This window comes from Sapajus apella, unplaced genomic scaffold (genome assembly GCF_009761245.1).
Source record: "Sapajus apella isolate SASKATOON/1434 unplaced genomic scaffold, GSC_monkey_1.0 scaffold14, whole genome shotgun sequence".
Lineage (NCBI taxonomy): Eukaryota > Metazoa > Chordata > Mammalia > Primates > Cebidae > Sapajus > Sapajus apella.
In genome coordinates, this window is record NW_022436954.1 from 19891158 (window position 1) to 19910955 (window position 19798).

At 41.7% G+C, this 19798-nt stretch overlaps 1 protein-coding gene across 4 annotated transcripts in view; it reads right to left on the reverse strand.

The window, feature by feature from the left end:
• The window catches only part of TTC17 (tetratricopeptide repeat domain 17), a 137421-nt gene extending 119782 nt beyond the window's left edge, over positions 1 to 17639 (reverse strand). For all 4 annotated transcript variants that reach the window (XM_032283548.1, XM_032283549.1, XM_032283551.1 and 1 more), the window contains exon 1: positions 17416 to 17639. In XM_032283548.1, the coding sequence (XP_032139439.1) occupies positions 17416 to 17574 (159 nt within the window). In that variant the 5' untranslated portion in view covers positions 17575 to 17639. The remainder of the gene's footprint in view (positions 1 to 17415) is intronic.
• Positions 17640 to 19798: the final 2159 nt, after the last annotated feature.

Here is a 19798-nt window from a genome sequence, read left to right on the forward strand (position 1 = left end):
TGATTAGAACTTTCAGCCCCACCCCTCAATCTCTGGTGAGGAAAGACGGGCTGAAGGTTAAGTTGATCACCAACGGCCAACGGTTTACTCAATCATGTCCATGTAATAAAGCCTCCATAAAACCCCAAAAGGACTGGGTTCACGAGATTCCAGATAGCTGAACACGTGGAAGTTCCTGGAGAGGGCATGGAAGTTCTTCGCCCTTTGCCCCATATGTCGCCCTATGCATCTCTTCATCTGTGTCTTTTGTAATATAATAAACCAGTAAACGTAAGTAACTTTGCTTGAGTTCTGTGAGTTGCTCTGGCAAATTAATTGAACCCAAAGAGGCAGCTGTAGGAGCCCCAACTTGAAGCCGGTTGGCCAAAGAGGCTGGCACTGAATTGGGTGGGAGGAATCTTGTGAGACTGAGCTCTTGACCTGTAGGATCTGATGTCATTGCCGGGTAGACAGTGTCTGAACTGAATTGGAAGCCACCTAGCCAGTGTCAGCTGCAGAACTGATTGATTGCTTGCTGGTGATGTCAGAAACATGTTGTAAAAGAACAGTGGGAGAAACTGAGATGTTTTTCCATTTACAGTATACTTATAAAAAAATCTCACCTGGGTGTGATAGTTCACACCTGTAATCTTAGCACTTTGGGAGGCCAGAGAGGGAAGATCAAATGATCTCAGGAGTTCACCACTGCCTTCCCATCTCAGACAACATAGCAGAACCCCATCTCTACAAAACAATCTTAAAAAGTAGCTGGGTGTGTGGTGGCACATGCCTGTCCTAGCTACTTGAGAGACTGAGATGGGAGAATCACTTGAGGAGTTTGAGGCTGCAGTGAGTCATGATCAGGCCACTGCACTCCAGTCTGGACAACACAGACCCCATCTTAAAACAAAACAAAACAAAACAAAACAAAAACGTGCTGCCTCTCTTTAACTGACAGTTTATATATCATATTTTAAGAATGTAGTTTCCATCTAGGCAAAGCCATCCAGGACATAGGCGTAGGCAAGGACTTCACGACCAAAACACCAAAAGCATTAGCAACAAAAGCCAAAATAGACAAATGGGACCTAATCAAACTCTACAGCTTCTGCACCGCAAAAGAAACAGTCATTAGAGTGAATTGGCAACCAGCAGAATGGGAAAAAATTTTTGCAGTCTACCCATCTGACAAAGGGCTGATATCCAGAATTTACAAAGAGCTAAAACAGATTTACAAGAAAAAAAACAAACAAGCCCATTCAAAAGTGGGCAAAGGATATGAACAGATACTTTACAAAAGAAGACATACATGAGGTCAACAAACATATGAAAAAATGCTCATCATCACTGGTCATTAGAGAAATGCAAATCAAAACTACATTGAGATACCATCTCACGCCAGTTTGAATGGCAATCATTAAAAGAAATCCAGAGACAACAGATGCTGGAGAGGATGTGGAGAAATAGGAACACTTTTACATTGTTGGTGGGAGTGTAAATTAGTTCAACCATTGTGGAAGACAGTGTGATGATTCCTTAACGACCTAGAAATAGAAATTCCATTTGACCCAGCAATCCCATTACTGGGTATATATCCAAAGGATTATAAATCATTCTACTATAAGGACACATGCACACGAATGTTCATTGCAGCACTGTTTACAGTAGCAAAGACCTGGAACCAACCCAAATGCCCATGGATGATAGACTGGACAGGGAAAATGTGGCACATATACACCATGGAATATTATGCAGCCATCAAAAACGATGAATTCGTGTCATTTGTAGGGACATGGATGAACCTGGAAACCATCATTCTCAGCAGACTGACAGAAGAGCAGAAGATCAAACACCGCATGTTCTCACTCATAGGCGGGTGTTGAACAATGAGAACACATGGACACAGGGAGGGGAGCACTACACACTGGGGTCTGTTGGGGGGAAATAGGGGAGGGACAGCGGGGGGTGGGGAGTTGGGGAGAGACAGCATGGGGAGAAAGGCCAGATATAGGTGAAGGGGAGGAAGGCAGCAAATCACACTGTCATGTGTGTACCTATGCAACTATCTTGCATGTTCTTCAAATGTACCCCAAAACCTAAAATGCAATAAAAAAAAAAAAAAAAAAAAAGAATGTAGTTTCCAATGTATATGACTCCAGGTGATTATTCTCTTCTTGTGCCTGTTTTCTGACTTCTTCTACAGTGAATATGTATTATTTAAATTTATAAAGGGCTTCTTTTTCTTTTAAGGTGCTATCCACAGGTCATCTTGTTAATACTGAAACTTTAGAATACTATGTAACATGTTTTATCATATCATTTTTTTTCCTTAAACAAACTGTAATGACAAGTATAAGCTCAGGTCTGAGGAAGAATTTTGTATTTTTCCCTCATGTACTCATTTACATAGAAAAAAAATTCCTCTCACAGATAAGGGGCCAGGTAGAACACCTCAAAAATTCAACATCTTTTGTATTTTCTTGCTCCTTACCTTTCTTCCCTCAGATTTTTACCCTTATCGCAAATCTAATTCACAGCTATTTTCAAATGATTGCCCAAGGGACCCTTCTGTTTGTGATCCCTGCCAAGCTACTATGGTGGCAAGAAAGGTGAATTTCATAGGGACAGAATGAGGCAGGCAGAAAGTTGGCTGCTCCACTTCTCATGGAATTCTCTCTTTAGGATTCAAGTCTAACTATGATGGGCTTTCATCTTCTTTGAGGTTTAGAGAAGTACGCATTCACAAAATAGTACACATTCACATTCACATTCCACTCTTGAGAGGGACGCACATGGGCTTCTGGCTGTAACTGTCAAAAAGGAATGTGTAATATAAACAGATCTTTTACTAGAAACATTTCACCGTATGAGAGCAATAAAACTATTGTAATGAACAGCCAAGATTTGGAAATATATTTAATTATGACTTTCTGAAGCTAGAGTACTTGTACAGTATTTTTAGGAAACCAGAGGCCAGGTGTGGTGGCTCACACCTGTAATCCCAGCACTCTGGGAGGCCAAGGCGGAAGAACTCCTGAGGTCAGGAGTTCGAGACCAGCCTGGCCAACATGGTGAAATCCTGTCTCTACTAAAAATACAAAAATTAGCCGGGCATGTTTGCGCACACCTGTAGTCCCAGCTATTCAGGCGGCTGAGGCAGGAGAATTGCTTGAACCTGGGAGGCAGAGGTTGCAGTGAACCAAGACTGCACCACTGGTTTTACAGCGTGGGTGACAGAGCAAGACTCCATCTCAAAAAAAAAAAAAGAAAGAAAGAAACCAATCACCAATCTCAATTTTATAGGATATCAAGTCATCAAAGTAAAAAACTTTAAATAAATGAATATGCTAAATCTTGACTATCATCTGAATTTCCATGGCCTTGTATCTCTGTTTTCTAAAGTTTTACCCTCAACTGGATTTATACTACACAGTTATTAGCTAGATTTGAACATTTATAGTTTTGCCACCGATTTTGTTAAAATATTCATGTCTGTAAACAATCGCCATTCTCCTAATTGATAAGCAAGTTAGTAATCATTTTCAACATGAAACCACAAATGAGTAACTTCTTACAATAGTGCTACCAGTCCACATTTTCTAATTCATGTCACCAGGCAGGACATACACAAATAACATAATTAATAAAGTAGAAAATTTGCAACTCCAGAAGGAAGGTAAGTGAAAATCTGGATCAGGGCACAACAGTCATGGGTTCTTTCTCCTTTGTATACTTGATTATATTCTTGTAAACACAGAAACGATGTAGTTTTGTTGTTAGAGCTGCTTTACATGCAACTCACAAGTGACTCAAATTCCAGCAGCAAGTATGTGCTGAGCACAGTGGTAGGCAGAATGATGGCCCAACAAAGATGTCCATGTCTTAATCCCTACAACCTGTGAATACGTTATGTGGCAAAATGGAATTAAGGAATTAAGACTAAGGTTGTTAATGAGATTACATTAATTAAAACAGCATAACCTGGATTACAAGGAGGATCCAATGTAATCCCAAGGATCCCTAAAAGTGGAATAGGGCAGTCAAAGACAGGGATGTGACTAAGGAGGAATGGTCAGAGGAGTGCAACACAGCTGTCTCTGAAGATGCACCAAAGAGGGCCAAGAGCCAAAAATGTGAGCCACCTCTGGCAGCTAGAAAAAGCAAGGCAATGGAGTCTCCCCTCAGCCTCCAGAAATGTATGTGGCACTGCTGCTCCCTGATTTTAGCCCTGCGAGATGTGGGATGGACTTCTAACCTACATAACAGTAAGATTATAAATTAGTGTTGCTTTAAACCAGTAAGTTTGTGGTCAGTTTTTAGAGCAGAAATAGGATGCACCCACCAATATATGCACCCGCTAAGTACCAGACATAATGCTAGACATGAAGAAACCAAGTGTGAGCCTAGAAGTTATTAGTCAGATAGGTTAGTCAAACACTTGAAATGGGACACTAAAACCAGTGCCAGAAATTGAACCTTATTAGCTTGATCACTACCCAGGTGATGGCAAACTCAACAGCCAGGGAATTACTTTGCTATTTCATGCTGGAAATCACTGCTCTGAAAAAGAGACACTGAATACAGGTATTGATCGACTTACGACCTATGCAACTTACGACCATTCGACTTTACGACCACAATCGCTAGCCATGACTGCTCCGCGTCTGGCAGTGCAAACGTTGCCCAGCTGGGTGTATGACAGTGCGGACCAGCTTCCGGCAGCACTACCATCTCCGTGCGTGCCATTTCAACTGCTATCCCAGACCCGGTACAGCAATTTGTGTTTTGTGTCTTGGATATTTTTCATCAAACCCCTCCCAAGATGTCTACCAAGAGGAAATTGTCTTTGTCTATGCCTCAGCCAGCCAAGAAAGAAAGAAAGGCCATCGATCTCGACACAAAAATGAAGGTAATTAAGCAGTACGAAGGAGGAAAGAAAGTGAATGTGATCGCACGTGATACGAAGTTATTACACTCTACTGTGTCGACGATTTTGAAAGATAAAGAATTCGTGAAGCTGTGAAAGGTTCTGCACCCATGCGGTCAACAGTTATAACAAAGCAACGAAGCGGGCCCATCCACGAAATGGAGAAATTGCTATATATTTGGATGGAAGATCAAATTCAAAAACGGACACCATTAAGTCTTTTTACTGTGCAGATGAAGGCGAAAAGTCTATTTCAGACTCTGAAGTAGCGTGCTGGAGAAGATTACAGTCAAGAATTTGTAGCAAGCACTGGCTGGTTCCAGAGATTCAAGAAAAGATTCCAAATGCATAGTGTTCGAGTGACTGGAGAAGCAGCGAGTGCGGATGAGGAAGGAGCACTTAAGTTTGTTGATAGTCTGGATGAATTAATTACAGATGAGGGATATCTAGCAGGACAGATGTTCAATGTTGATGAAACTGGATTATTTTGGAAACGGATGCCAGCACGCACTTATATTCACAGAGGCCAAAAGCATGCCGGGATTTAAAGCATTTAAGAATAGGCTAACTCTGCTGCTTGGCGGAAACATCACAGGGTTTAAGCTGAAGTCGTTCTTAATTATCACTCAGACAACCCGCGTGTGTTCAAGAATGTTAACAAGCACACACTGCCCGTCTATTTTCGTTCTCAACGTAAAGCATGGATGACACAAGGATTGTTTGAAGACTGCTTTATGAACTGTTTCATTCCTCAAGTTTGAGAATATTGTATGGAGAAAGATATTCCTTTCAAGATTTTATTGCTACTCGATAATGCGCCTGGACACCCACCATATCTAGGCGATCTCCATCCAGATGTAAAATTCATTTTTCTTCTGCCAAACACGACTCCACTCATCCAGCCTATGGACCAAGGTTCGATTGCTACATTAAAGGCCAACTATCTCCGAACCACCTTCGCTCAAGCAATATCCGCTATAGATGCCGACTCAGAACTAACATTGTGAGATTTTTGGAAACACTACAACATTTTGATGTGTATCAAGAATATCGCTACCGCCTGGGAGGCTGTGACGACAAAGTGCATGAATGGCATCTGGAAAAATTGTGTTAAGCGATGTTAATGATTTTGACGGATTTGACAGTGAACATGAACTTGATTCGGGAAAAAATAGTAAAACTCGCTAAAGACCTTTCTTTGGAGTGTGAAATGGAAGATGTCAAAGAGTTGCTAGACAAAGAATCCGGAGAACTTACAAATGAAGAGCTAATCGAACTGGAAGAAGAAAGAGTGGCGGAAGAAGAAAGAAGAGAAGCAGAGAAAGAAGAGGAGGAGCTAGAAAGAAAGTTCACCACTAAGGGATTATCAGACGGTTTATCTTTACTGAATAAACTTCTTATACATTTTGAAGCAATGGACCCAAACATCGAACGATTTGCAAGGATTGAACGGATGGCACACGATGTGTTTCACCCGTATCGTGAAATTTATGAAGAAAAAAAGAAACATACAATTCAGACAAAGCTCACCATTTTTATGAAAAAACCAACTCCAGTAACCCCAACTGCTGCCTCAGATGACGACATCAATGATCCGCAGTCAAGCACCAGCGGCCAATAAAATGTTTCGTACATGTTTATATATTTTGATATGTTTTGCAATTGGGAAAATGTTTCCTATGGTATTTTTTACACCTGTATTTTGTAATTTTGTATGTTTTGCAAATATTAAACCAGTTGTACTGGTAATGCAGTGTTTTACTTAAACCTGACGAATGTAAAAATAAGAAACAAAATGGTGTAGAGATGATACAAATGGCATAAAATGAACAAAGAAAATTATGATATATAACAATAATGAAAGAAAATGATAAAATATGACTTAAAGATTTTTATAACATCATTTCACAGTACTGTACATATAGCCTACTCAACTTACAAACAAATCGTGTTACGACTGGTCTGTCAGAACCAATCGTGGTCGTAAGTCGAGCACTAGCTGTATGGTTAAATTTGATTACTAATCAAAACAGTACTATCAAATGTTGGGGAAAAGATATCAGCATAACTAACTCATTTTAATGCAATCCCAACAAGTATGAAACATGCATTAATGACAAAGGTTTAATTTTTCTATGAAGTAACAAAACCAAACCGAATGTTCCTTTTTATTCATATGTCGATTGATAGCTACAACACTGCTCAGCTATAGGCAATGGAAGGAATAAGTGGTCTTTCATTATAATCAGATTATAAAAAAGGTTTTATGTATCCTGAACACTCTTGGGCATTTTCAAACACTCCTGATGCAGGCCTTGAGGACAATTTTGGCAATATCTAAGAAAATAAAATATAATGCATTATTAGAATGAGGTAATTCCACCTCTAAGGATTACAGATACATGCATAGAAACATGCAAAGATATACACATGAGCACGTTCACCTACTACAATATTGTATATGATAGAAAAAACCTAGAAACAATCTAAATGTCTGTCACTAGAGGACTAATTAAATAAATTATAGAATATCCATATAACACAACGCTATGCAGCCTTAAGGAAGGAGGAGGTAGCTTTTTATTTCTGACATCGACAGATGTCTAAGTCTCATTATTAAGTAACTAAAAGTCATGAGGGCTGGGCACAGTGGCCCACACCTGTAATCTCAGCAATTTGGGAAGGTGAGGCGGGCGGATCACTTGAGGTCAGGAGTTCAAGACCAGCCTGGCCAACATGGTGAAACTCCCCTGTCTGTACAAAAATTAGCTGGGCATGGTGGCATGTGCCTGTAATCCCAGCTACTCAGGAGGCTGAGGTGGGAGAATGGCTTGAACCTGGGGGGGCAAGGGTTGCAGTAAGCTGAGATCACATCATTGCACTCCAGCCTGGGCAACAGAGTGAGACTCAGTGTAAAAAAAAAAAGTCATGAGACAAAAATGTTTTCAGTTGTGTGTTTAAAAATAAAAAAACTATGTGTTTGTAAACACATAGAAATTTTCAAGAATGTACAAGAAAGGCCGGGCGTGGTGGATCCCAGTGCTTTGGGAGGCCGAGGCAGGTGGATCACCTGAGAGCAGGAGTTCAAGACCAGCCTGGCCAACATGATGAAACCCTGTCTCTACAAAAATACAAAAATTAGCTGGGCATCATGGTGGGTGACTGTAATCCCAGCTACTTGGGGGCTGAGGTGAAGAATCTCTTAGACCAGGGAGGCGACAGTTGCAGTGATCCAAGATTGTACCCCTGCACTCCAGCCTGGGTGACAGAGACTCCACCTCAAAAATGAAATAAAATAAGAATACATGAGAAAAAGTTCATTATGACTGCATCCAGGAAAAAGGACTGTGGTAGTTATAGAACTTTCATTTTATAACATGCTGAGTAATTTGGGAAAAAATACTGTTCAATTATAATTATGTATCTTATAGTTTTTAATTCAATCTAAAATTGAAAACATTAATTTTTTTTTTAATTTGATGTTCACAAATAAAACTAGAGAAATTTTTCTTATGTTGGTAGCAATGTTTAGAATTGCAGAAAAGAGAACAGGGTATGGAATCAAAATATCTGAGCCTGAGTTCACACTTTGAGACTTCCTAGCTACGTGGCATTGGCCAACGAGTTAATCACATTCAGCATAAATTTCTTTATTCAATAGAAAAAAGATCAATACTCAAACACTTTACTGGGTCTGTATGAAGATAAAATGAGATAATGGGTTAGGCATGGTGGCTCATGCCTATAATCTCAGCACTTTGGGAGGCTGAGGTGGGAGGGCTGCCTGAGGTCAGGAGTTCAAGACCAGCCTGGCCAACATGGTGAAACATAGGCTTAGTTCTCAGATGACTATCATATTACTGATAACTATAAGGATTCATTGAGAAATGTGATAGTCTAGAGTGGTATTTACCTAAGCAAATAGGCCCAACATAGTATGGTAGATGCTTTCATAACAGAATTCAGGATACTATGGAAGCACGCAGAACAGCTAATTCAAATTCGGGCATCACAAAAGCTTCACTAAGAAAGTGATGTTTATATTATGATGAGTATGAGTCAGCTAGACTGGAGTGATGGGGGAAGAAGAGCATGTGCAAAGGCCCAGAAAAAGTGAGAACACAGCATATTTGGGGACGTTCACAAAAGCTCGGTATGGCTGTGTGTGTGTGTGTGTGTTATATTCTAGGGTGAGGGTGGGGTACTCAAGGATAACCAGAGATAAGACTAGAGAGGAAGAGCCAGGTCATATAAGATATGTTGAAGAATTTGCCTCCCTCCCCCTACTAAAACCTTGTGAATATAAAGAATTTGGACCATATCCTGGGATATGCACCAAACTATTAAAGTAGCTTCCCCTGGGGAGTCAGAGTACATAGAGGTGGGGGGATTTCACTTTATTACTTTAAATACTCCCATGCTGGCATGCTGGATGTTTATTTTTACAATGCCATGCATTATTTCTAAATTCAAATTTTCTTTTTCTTTTTTTTTTTGAGACAGAGTCCGACTCTGTTGCCCAAGCTGGAGTACCGTGGCACTATCTTGGCTCACTACAACCTTCACCTCCCAGCCTCAAGTGATTCTCCAGCCTCAGCCTCCCGAGGAGCTGGGATTACAGGCATGTGCCACCTTGCCTGGTTAATTTTTTGGCGTTTTAGTAGAAATGGTGTTTCACCATGTTGCCCAGGGTGGTTTCAAAATTTTTAATTAAATATAACAAAGGAGGAGAACAGGAAGCTGTGGCAATAATAAAGTGAATCAGAGTAATGATAGTAGTTATGGGAAAAAGTAAAATATGATTAGTAAAACAAAGATCTTGGTAAGGGCTAAGGGAGACAGAGGAATTAAAGACAACTAGATTTCTTACATGAACAAATATGTAGATAGTCGTATTAGTCTGTTTTCACGCTGCTGATAAAGACATACCTGAGACTGGGCAATTTGCAAAGGAAAGAGATTTAACGGAGAACTCACAGTTCCACGTGGCTGGGGAAGCCTCACAATCATGGTGGATGAGATTTGAGTGGGGACACAGCCAAATCATATCAACAGTGGTTGGCTGTATCTTTCATTACATTAGAGATACTAGGGCTCCATGCAAGTTTAGGGGTAAAAACAAGTTTCAATTTGGTCATTTTAGCTTGAAGTACTTAGGAGACATTCACATGGAATTAAAAGTTAATACAGGCTGGGTGCGGTGGCTCATGCCTGTATTCCCAGCACTCTGTGAGGTGGAGGTAGAAAGACTGTTTGAGGCCAGGAGTTCAAGATCATCCTGGGCAACATAGTGAGACCTCATCTTTATTTTAAAAAATTTTTAAAACTTAATATAAAGGTCTTGGCCAGGGGTGGCGGCTCATGCCTGTAATCCCAGCACTTAGGGAGGCCGAGGTGGGTGGGCTGAGAAGGTCAGGAGCTCGAGACCAACCTGGCCAATGTGGTAAACCCCCATCTCTACTAAAAACATAAAAATTAGCCAGGCATGGTGATGCACGCCTGTAGTCCCAGCTACTCATGAGGCAGAAGAATCGCTTGAACCCAGGAGGCAGAGATTGCAGTGAGCCAAGATCACACCACGGCTCTCCAGCCTGGGTGACAGCATAAGACTCTGTCTAAAAAAAAAAAAAAAAAAAAAAGTCTTAAATCTTCTACAACTCTGGAGAAAAAAAACTAAGTTACAAAAGAAATGCAGATACTCTCAGCATATATATGGTAACTGAACTCCTGAGACAAGATGAGGGTGCTTAGGTGTATGTAGAGAGTTTAAAAAGGCTGGAACAGAAGCTGGAAGGATAGCAATATCTAAAACTGAATTTCTTAGGCTCATGTGTGGTCTACCTGCATTATAATCTCCTGAGGTGTTTGATAAAAAGATAGAATCCTTGGCTTTACCACCAATCTAGTGAATCAAATTCTCTGGGTGGCCTGGAAATCTGCATTTTAGGCAAGCAACTCCCAACTCCCCAATTACTTTTGTGCAAGGTAAAATTTGAGAACTACCAACCTAGAGGATGAGTATTAAAAAGAGCAAGGGCAAAAAACACAGAACAAAACAAAAAAATAACAAAGTTAAGAAGCAGACGAGCTCGCTGGCCAGGTGCCGTGGCTCATGCCTGTAATCCCAGCACTTTAGGAGGCCAAAGCAGGTGATCACTTCAGCTCAGCAGATCAAGACTAGCCTGGGTGACATGGCAAAATCCCATCTCTACAAAAAATGAACAATTAGCTGGTTGTGGTGGCAGGTGCCTGTAGTCCCAGCTACATGGGAGGCTGAGGCTGGAGGATTGCTTGAGCCCAAGAGTTCAAGGTTATAATGAGCCATAATCATGCCACTGAACTCCAGCCTGAGCAAGATAGTACAACCCTATCTCTACAAAAAATAAAAAATAAAATAACTAGCCAGGTGTGGTGGCATGCACTTGTAGTTTCAGCTACCAGGGAGGTTGTGGTGGGAAGATCACTTGAGCCCAGGAGTTCAAGGTCATGGTGAGCTATGACAGTGCTACTGCACTCTAGCCTGGGTGACAATGACCTATCTTTAAAAAAGTAAAAAAAAAAATTAAAAAGTAACTGGGAAAATTATTTAAAGTTCTAATTTATCTCTGTGTATTTCCAAGTTCCTCTCACTGCCCTACAGCATAAGCAAAGTCAGTATCTGGGTAATTTATAAAAAGTAAAATAATAGTGGACAATATATAAAAAATGGACTGAATGAGAATCACTTTGAAGCCAAAGTCTTGGACAAACTGCAAAGGTTTAGCAAATGCCTAGCAAATTATTGAATAACCACCATGACCTCTCCAGGTGTAAGTAAGTCTGTAAGTGTATAAACATAGAAACAGTGATCTCTGACGAAAAAAGATGGGTTACTTTTGAAAAGCGCAGAAATAAAGCTGTCAGCTTCACAGTGTCATATGGATGCCCTCTCCCAGATTAACCAAATTACTTAACATCAGACCAAAATTAAACCAGGCCTTCACTTACAAACTATTAAAGGCCGGGCACAATGGCTCACACCTGTAATCCCAGAACTTTGGGAGGCCAAGGCAGGAGGGTTGCTTGAGGCCAGGAGTTCGAGACCAGCCTGGCCAACTTGAAGAAACCCTGTCACTACTAAAACTACAAAAATTAGCTGGGTGTGGTGGTGCACACCTGTAGTCCCAGCTACTAGGGAGGCTGAGGTGGAAGAATTGCTTAAACCCAGGAGGCAGAGGTTGCAATGAGCCAGGATCACAGCACTACACTCCAGCCTGGGCGATAGAGTGAGACTCCGTCCAAAAAAAAAAAGGATCTGTACTCTGAAGATAGTGGTCTGACTGGAGGCAAAATGATTAAGTAAATGCTAAATGAGCTCACATTTATTTAGGACCCTTCCTACTTACCCTGAATTTTAAGTTATCACAAAACATTCTGCACAGATAAAGCAAAATAGAAAAGAAGATACCTTTACTTCATTATTTCCATTTTTGCTTTTATGTTTCTTTGTAGTCCTTCATTTGTAGGCATTATGAGAGGGAAAAATGTACTGAAAAATCAATGAGTACAAAGTGCTCACCTGCATGCTACTAGAGGCTAATCCTTTTTTTTTTTTTTTTTTGAGATGGACTCTATGTTGCCAAGCTGGAGTGCAGTGGCACACGAACTCAGCTCACTGCAACCTCCACTTCCCGGGTTCAAGTGATTCTCCTTCCTCAGCCTCCCAGTAGTCAGGACTATAGGCGTACACCACCACACCCAGCTAATTTTTGTACTTGTAGTAGAGATGAGGTTTCACTATGTTGGCCAGCATGATCTCAATCTCTTGACCTTGTGATCTGCCCGCCTTGGCCTCCCAAAGTGCTGGGATTACAGGCGTGAGCCACTGTGCCTGGTGACTAGTCCATTTTTATTTACTATTGCCACTAAATGCCACACATTAGTTACATGACTTTGGTTGACCTTCTGTCCTAGGAGTTGTACTATATAATCTTTAAGAATTTTTTCCAAATCTAAAAGTCTACGGTTCTAAGATTTAAAAGAGGGAAACAGTGCCAAAGAATACAAATATTAAAATGTATGAGACAGCTGATACAGATGATACTCTTTATTTACTTAAATTTTTAGCCCTCTACTTATGAAGAAAAATATCCAGAGGCAGAGGACTCAGTGCTAGCAATACAACTTCTTGATTCAGTAAGGCTACAACTAACAATCTGGTAACATTTCAAGGGTTTCTCCATTAGGTGCTACCTAGAACATGGAACATACATTTTTTTCAATGAAATGATGTGATATAGACTGGTTAGGCTTTTAGGCAAATTCACAAAAGTTTATCCTTTGGGCAGGTAAACTGCCGGACACTTGATAAAAAATAGAAAACAGATATTTTTGTTTTGCCAAACTAGTGATTCAGCAAAAATAACATCAAAATGAAACAACACAAAATTTGTCTTGAAACCTATTTTTCACAAAGTCAACCAAAAGATCCACTGGCCTGATTACACTAGTGATCCTTTTAGTAACTAGATTATAATAGCTCACTCCTTAAGTCCATGGGTCCCAAGTTAAGGACCTTTGCTTAAATAAAGTGAGCTGGCCTTACTAGGTTCCAGGTACCAGCGACAGACACTAGGGTATCAGAGGTTTGTCAAAGCCCAAAGCTAGGAAAACAGCACAGAGCCAGAGAGAAGAAGGGGGCCTTTCTCTGAGCCTTCCCCTGACACCAGCGGAAAAGGAACTTAGTGAATGGAGTGTTCTCTTCACATCTCAGCTCCAGGATTCCCTGGACCATATTTGGGAATTCAGTGGCAGCATAGTAAACAACAAAAAAAAAAACCTAAAAACTGGGGAGGTATGCTTCCTGAGGCAGGGATTGAGAAAAGCAACAACTTGCCGGGCACAGTGGCACAAGCCTGTAGTCCCAGCTATTCAGAAGGCTGAGGTGGGAAGATCACTTGAGGCTGCAATGCATGGTAATAACCACGCACGTCAGCCTGGGCAATAAAGGAAGGCCCCCATCTCTAAAAATTTCTTTAACCACCATGGCAAGTAATGGATACCAGCTGCTGTCTGCAGCAGCCCCAATCCTGACTGTGAAGAGGCTGCCTGCAGGAATGTATGCTCCTCGCTCTTACTCAAGCCCCCTTGCAACCCACTGAAGGATGTATGATTTATGATGTCCAATACACACGCGTGTTCACAAGTCTGTGGTATGTAACTGGTGGGTGCCTATCTTTATCCTCTGCTAAACCTTGAAATATAAAAATCAAATGAATTTTCATCTCTCCTGGGAAAGACTCCTTGCTGTACTTAAAAATTTATAATGATGGAAAATGTCCTTGTTTAAATCTGTATTTTGGGCAATTCCGATTTTTAAGTAATAAGTATTTCTTTATGATCACTGTGGAAAACAATGACCCATATATCTAATTTGGATAGGTTTAAATATCAAAGGGTCTCAAAAGGTATGCACCACTCTAATTTCCTAAAAGCTGTTAATCCAGTCAGCCCTTAGCACCTTCCCTGGTAGTAGGTCACGTTAAAACTGAAATCGGCCAGCCACAGTGGCTCACTCCTGTAATCCCAGCACTTTGGGAGGCAGAGGCTGGTGGATCACCTGAGGTCAGGAGTTCAAGACCAGCCTGGCCAACATGGTGAAATCCCATCTCTACTAAAAACACAAAAATTAGCCAGGTGTGGTGGAGGGTGCCTGTAATCCAAGCTACTCAGGAGGCTGAGGCAGGAGAATCACTTAAACCTAGGAGGCAGGAGGCAGAGGTTTCAGTGAGCTGAGATCACGCCACTGCACTCCAGCCTAGGCCAGAAAGTAAGACTCCATCTCAAAACAACAACAACAACAACAACAACAACAACTGAAATCACACTTTTGTTCTCACTCAAATATTGTAACAAAGAATAAGCAGCAAGAATTTAGTATGTCAGGACAAAGTATGGTCCCCAACTTCCTTACGATTTCTTGATTTTACAATGCTGCAAAAGTGATATGCATTTGGTAGCAACTGTAATGAGTGCTCATACAACCATTCTGTTTTTCACTTTCAGTGAAGTATTCATGAATTACATGAGATATTTTGACACTTTATTGTAAAAGAGGGTGTTAGATGATTTTGCCCAGATGTTGGCTAATGTAAGCGTTGTGAGCACGTTTAAGGTGGGTTAGGCTAAGCTACAATGTTTGGTAGGTGCATTAAACACATTTTTGACTTACCCTATTTTCGACCTACAATGGGTTTATCAGCACATCTCTCCTTCATAAGCTGAGGAGCATCTGTATATACTAAGCTTTTAATTAATTATGTTTCTGAATGTACAATAGATCTGCAATATATATGGATTTCATACACTAATGGGATCTTTCAAGTCCTTAAGTACAGTATATCCAAATGTGACAACTAATCATGATCTAAATTGAGAGTTTGGATTCTACCTGCATACAAATTACTGCCAGGAAGGGAAGCATGGGTAATGCACAATTAGCTATCGGCATTGTGGAACTCAGCAGCTGACCACAGCACCCAGCTCTTTTACTTTACTTGTATGTGGTGCCTCTTCTTCAGATTAAATCCAACTTTCCTCCCCTGGCCTCTTATTGTTGCACTGCAGACACCAACTTTATTTCTTCTGGCGGAAAATTCTGTGGCTGCCTGAACATAACACTGTCAATGTTACCCAAAGCAAAGTATTGGAAAATTCAATGAAAAGGATCACTTAAAAAGTCATGTAATAAAGCTTGCTTTTTAAACTTTAAGCCTACTTAGTGCAGAAGTGACTTGGCAGAGATCCAAAAGATGCTTCAGATCTCCCCCGTTTCTTTGAGGCAGTTACCAGTAACCCATCTTCCCCCATTAATACGTATGCATCCAAAGTGCAAAAAGAAGGAATTTGTTAAAAAAAAAAAATCAGACTCTATTTTCCGATTGCAACGTTAAGCATATACATAAAACATTTTTACTAGCTTTCACTTTAGATGGGCTACTTTTTCAGCTGAGCGATAGGACACCAAAATGGGAAGGAGAAGTCAATGTCACAGAGTATAAATAGCTGTGGCCAAAAACAATATTGCAGAAGAGCCAATAGGAGAAAAGCTCCCCAAATTGCAGCAGGAGTTAATTCCACATCTCCCTTCATAGAGACCTCAGGGAAAACCACTATCAGGAAACAAAAGAAGTGTGGAAGCAACCAGCACTCACATATGGACTTAGTGTTTTCTTGGGTTTCTGAAACACATACACACATATTTAAAGTCTCAACTAGTATGGCCATGAAAAGGAAACTTTTCTTATTTAAGTCATATAGAAAATGTTACCCAATAGGAAGATGGTCTTTTCTCAGATAATGCTGAAAACCACTCATGAATACCTAAGTGGATTTTAAATTATATTTAACTTGCTTATTGTATTTGAGATACAATTTGCCATCACTCGGCAAATCTAAATCTAAACCTCACCTTAAAGTAGACCTTGCAATGTGTTCCTATCATAACTCATTACACACAACCCAAAGGACCAGTAATTTCCCACCACACTAGTTAAAACGTTTTAGATCAGTCAGCTAAACTGCATGGGGCACACACTTCACTTTCTAAATGTTTGTTAGACACTTCAAGATTGTTCTCAAGTGTTCCTAGTCAGTAAGTTTACCAAGATTCTGCAGCGGAACACACACATACGCACTCCTTAGGCATTAGCAGCATTTACAAAATGCAGGCAATCATAAAGTTATATAAGAAAAGCAGTCTCGCCTCTGAGGAAATTAGTTGAGGCAAGCAAGAATCCAGGAAATCGCATATCCTCCATGCGAAGCTGGGTCACAGGAACTAGGTAAAGAAACAAAGCAAAGTACACTGGGAAACGAGGGCAGTAACAGCTGAAAAGATGCAGGCAACGCCACCAGCGGCATCTTCAAGCATTCCTTCGGAAGGGGAGTGTTTCTATGCTGTTTCTAATGAGCCACTGCTGACCTGAGTAACGGTACAAACTCAAACCAACACAGCCAGAAACGAAATCCACCATGTGGTAGACGAGACTAGGGGAGCAGCATGAAACAGTCCACAGGCTAGGGGTGCAGAAGCTGTCACACCCTGGGACTCGCGCACACCCTGGCGCTGCCACCTGCTTTCTATTTCCTCAGGAGGGCCGGTGACGCGTGAGCCCGAGAGGCACCACAGGCAGGAATAATGAAATCTGTGATTTCTAAACCCCGAGCGCAAGAAAAGGTTTCTAGGGCCGGTCTCCCCGCAGCTGGGTGACGCTTCCCCACGCGGCACGCGGCCCGCGAGGTGGAAGGGTGAGAACTTCCAGGCGGCCAAACGAGGACCAGGAGACAAGTGGGGTGGGGGAACTGCCTGGTCCGAGTGCAGGGAGTCCGGGGTTGCCGTGCCTCCACCACCACGGAGTGAAGGTAGGCTGCCGGAGGGGCCGCGCGGAGCCCAACAGCCAGGGGCCAAGCAGGGGAATCCCCCCGGGGCGAGGGCGGGCACGGGCGAAGAGGGACGCCCTGGCCGTTACCTGCTGCTGGATCTTCCCATCCTCCGTGACGACCCAGTGCGTGGTGGCGAAGGCTCCTCGTGCCGCCACACTCAGCAAGGTGGAAAGGCTGAAGAGCCAGCCTGGGCCGGAGCAAGGCGGCAGCTCGTACCGTCCACGGACCCCTACTGCCGCCGCCATCTTGCCCCCCCGGCCGGGCCGCTCACACCGGAAGCGGAAGCGAGTCTCCGGCGCCTGCCATCTTGGAGAGGTCGGCGCTTGGGGAGGAGGAGGGGAAGCTGCCAAGAGGGCGTCGCTTGCCTACTACCAGGTTTCCTCCGCCTGGGTTTGGGCGTCTGGGAAGCGGGACCTTCGGCAGCTCTCCCATCTTGGCTTCAGGGATGGAGACCGCTTTTTGGTTATTGTTTTTCTGTGGGCGATGCGATCTCGGAGCGTGGGAACCGGAGGGAGAAAAGCAGTAGCTTAGATGGAGCTTAGGCAGAAGTGAGAGAACTAGTTTTGTTGTTTTTTAAATCTTTGCTTTTTAAAACGTTTCATTTCTGATAGTGTAAATAGCTGAGGAACAAAAGGTGTGCTTTCGAAATACCTAAGGGAAGAGAGGTGTTGCTTTTATTCCTAAAGTATCACAACAGTGGAATCTTCAGAATGGAGACGGTTGTTAGTCTAGGGCACCGCTGTCCAGTAGCGCTATAATGAGAGCCACGTGTGGAATGTAAAATATAGAGGGAAGTAACCATAGTAGTACATTTTATTTAACTGAAAGTACACAAAATATTAATTCAATGTGATCTGTACAAATCATGGAAATATTTTATTTATTTTTTAACCAAGTCTTGGAAATCGGTATTCTACACTGACAGCTTATCTAGTCATATTTCAGGGGCTTAATAGGCTCATGTGGCCCCCGTACTGCTCAGCACAGGTCGAGGCTAGAGGGCTAGGTCTGGATACCAGAAGCACTGGCATTATCTGGGAGCTTTTTAGACATGCAAGCAACCTGCTGAATCAGACTTCATTTTAACAACAGCCTCCGGTGACTGGTATGCATATTAAAGTTTGAGATCCACTTCCCTCTAATAAACCAACAGGCGGGCAAGCGACTAGCTTGGCTGCTAGCTTCTTGCTAGATATGTGATTTTAGGTCTTTCAGGATTGCCCTCTAATTTTGTGTGTTAAGGTTGGTATGCTTTTGGTTTTCTCCTTGGGAAAAGGATGAGAATATTGCTTAACCACGTCCCTGCACAAGTGTGTGCAGAAGAGCATTTGCTAAGTGTTTAAACACCACTTCATGCTATAGAAACAACACTAGTGGTTTTAAAAAATATATATTATTATTCCAAGAACAGCTTTTCTTAAAGGCCTGAAGATGGAACATTCATTTCATTAAAAATCCATGGCTTATTTGCTTTGTGCCTGGTAGGCTTATATTATCTGGGTATGGAAATGTAACCCCTGAGCAGTGTGCAATATAGTGGGATATTATTGGCAGTTTAACAATTAAAATACAGGATAATGGGGGTATATGAAGCATATGTACAGGAGAAGGCAGTCAACCAGGTGAAAAAAAGGCTTGGAGCTCTGGTGCTGGTTCAGGCAGAATAAGCAATAAGTGTGAAAAGGTGAAGTCAGTGGCATGTTGTAAGGATTTCTTGGAGTTTAGACATAGGCAATAGGGAGTGTTGCAGAATTTTAAAATAGAGAAGTGGCAAATGATGGAATCCCTTTGGTCTCAGCATCTTATTTTGGGGCATAGAGGTCAACCCTATTTCTCGTGTATAATGCTGACATCATCATCATCAAACATTTCTTGAGTGTTTAATACATCCTGGGTCCCATACGTGCATAGTTCCTGTTAGTCATCACAACTTACCAAGCTTTGGCTAATTAAGTAAGTTGGCCAAGATCATATTGCTAAGTGGTAGAGTTCAGGTTTGGACCCAGATCCACCTGACTCTATATCTGAGAGCTTGAGAATGAATGAAGGATACTGAGGAATTTGAGAAAAACCCCAGCATCACATATTTTGCTATCAGCAATTTCTTTGACCTTCGCAAGTTAACCTCTAGAGGGGTGGAATTATAGCTTCTATAGCTTTATTATACCATCTACTTATTTTTTGTAGATGGTAACTCTTTTGGGATCCTGTATTAATTTTCTAATGCTGTGTAACAATTGCCACCAACTTAGCTTAACACATTATCTCACAGTTTCCTTGGGGCAGGAGTCTTCTGGTTGTGTTAACAGTTCTCTGCTCAGTATCACAAGACTCATATCAAGGCTGCAATCTCATCTGAGGCTTGGGGGTCCTCGTCCTGTTCCAGGCTCATATTTCATGTCCTTGGCAGAATTCAGTTTATTGCCATTGCAGGACTGAGGGCTCCATTTTATTACTGGCTGCCGATTG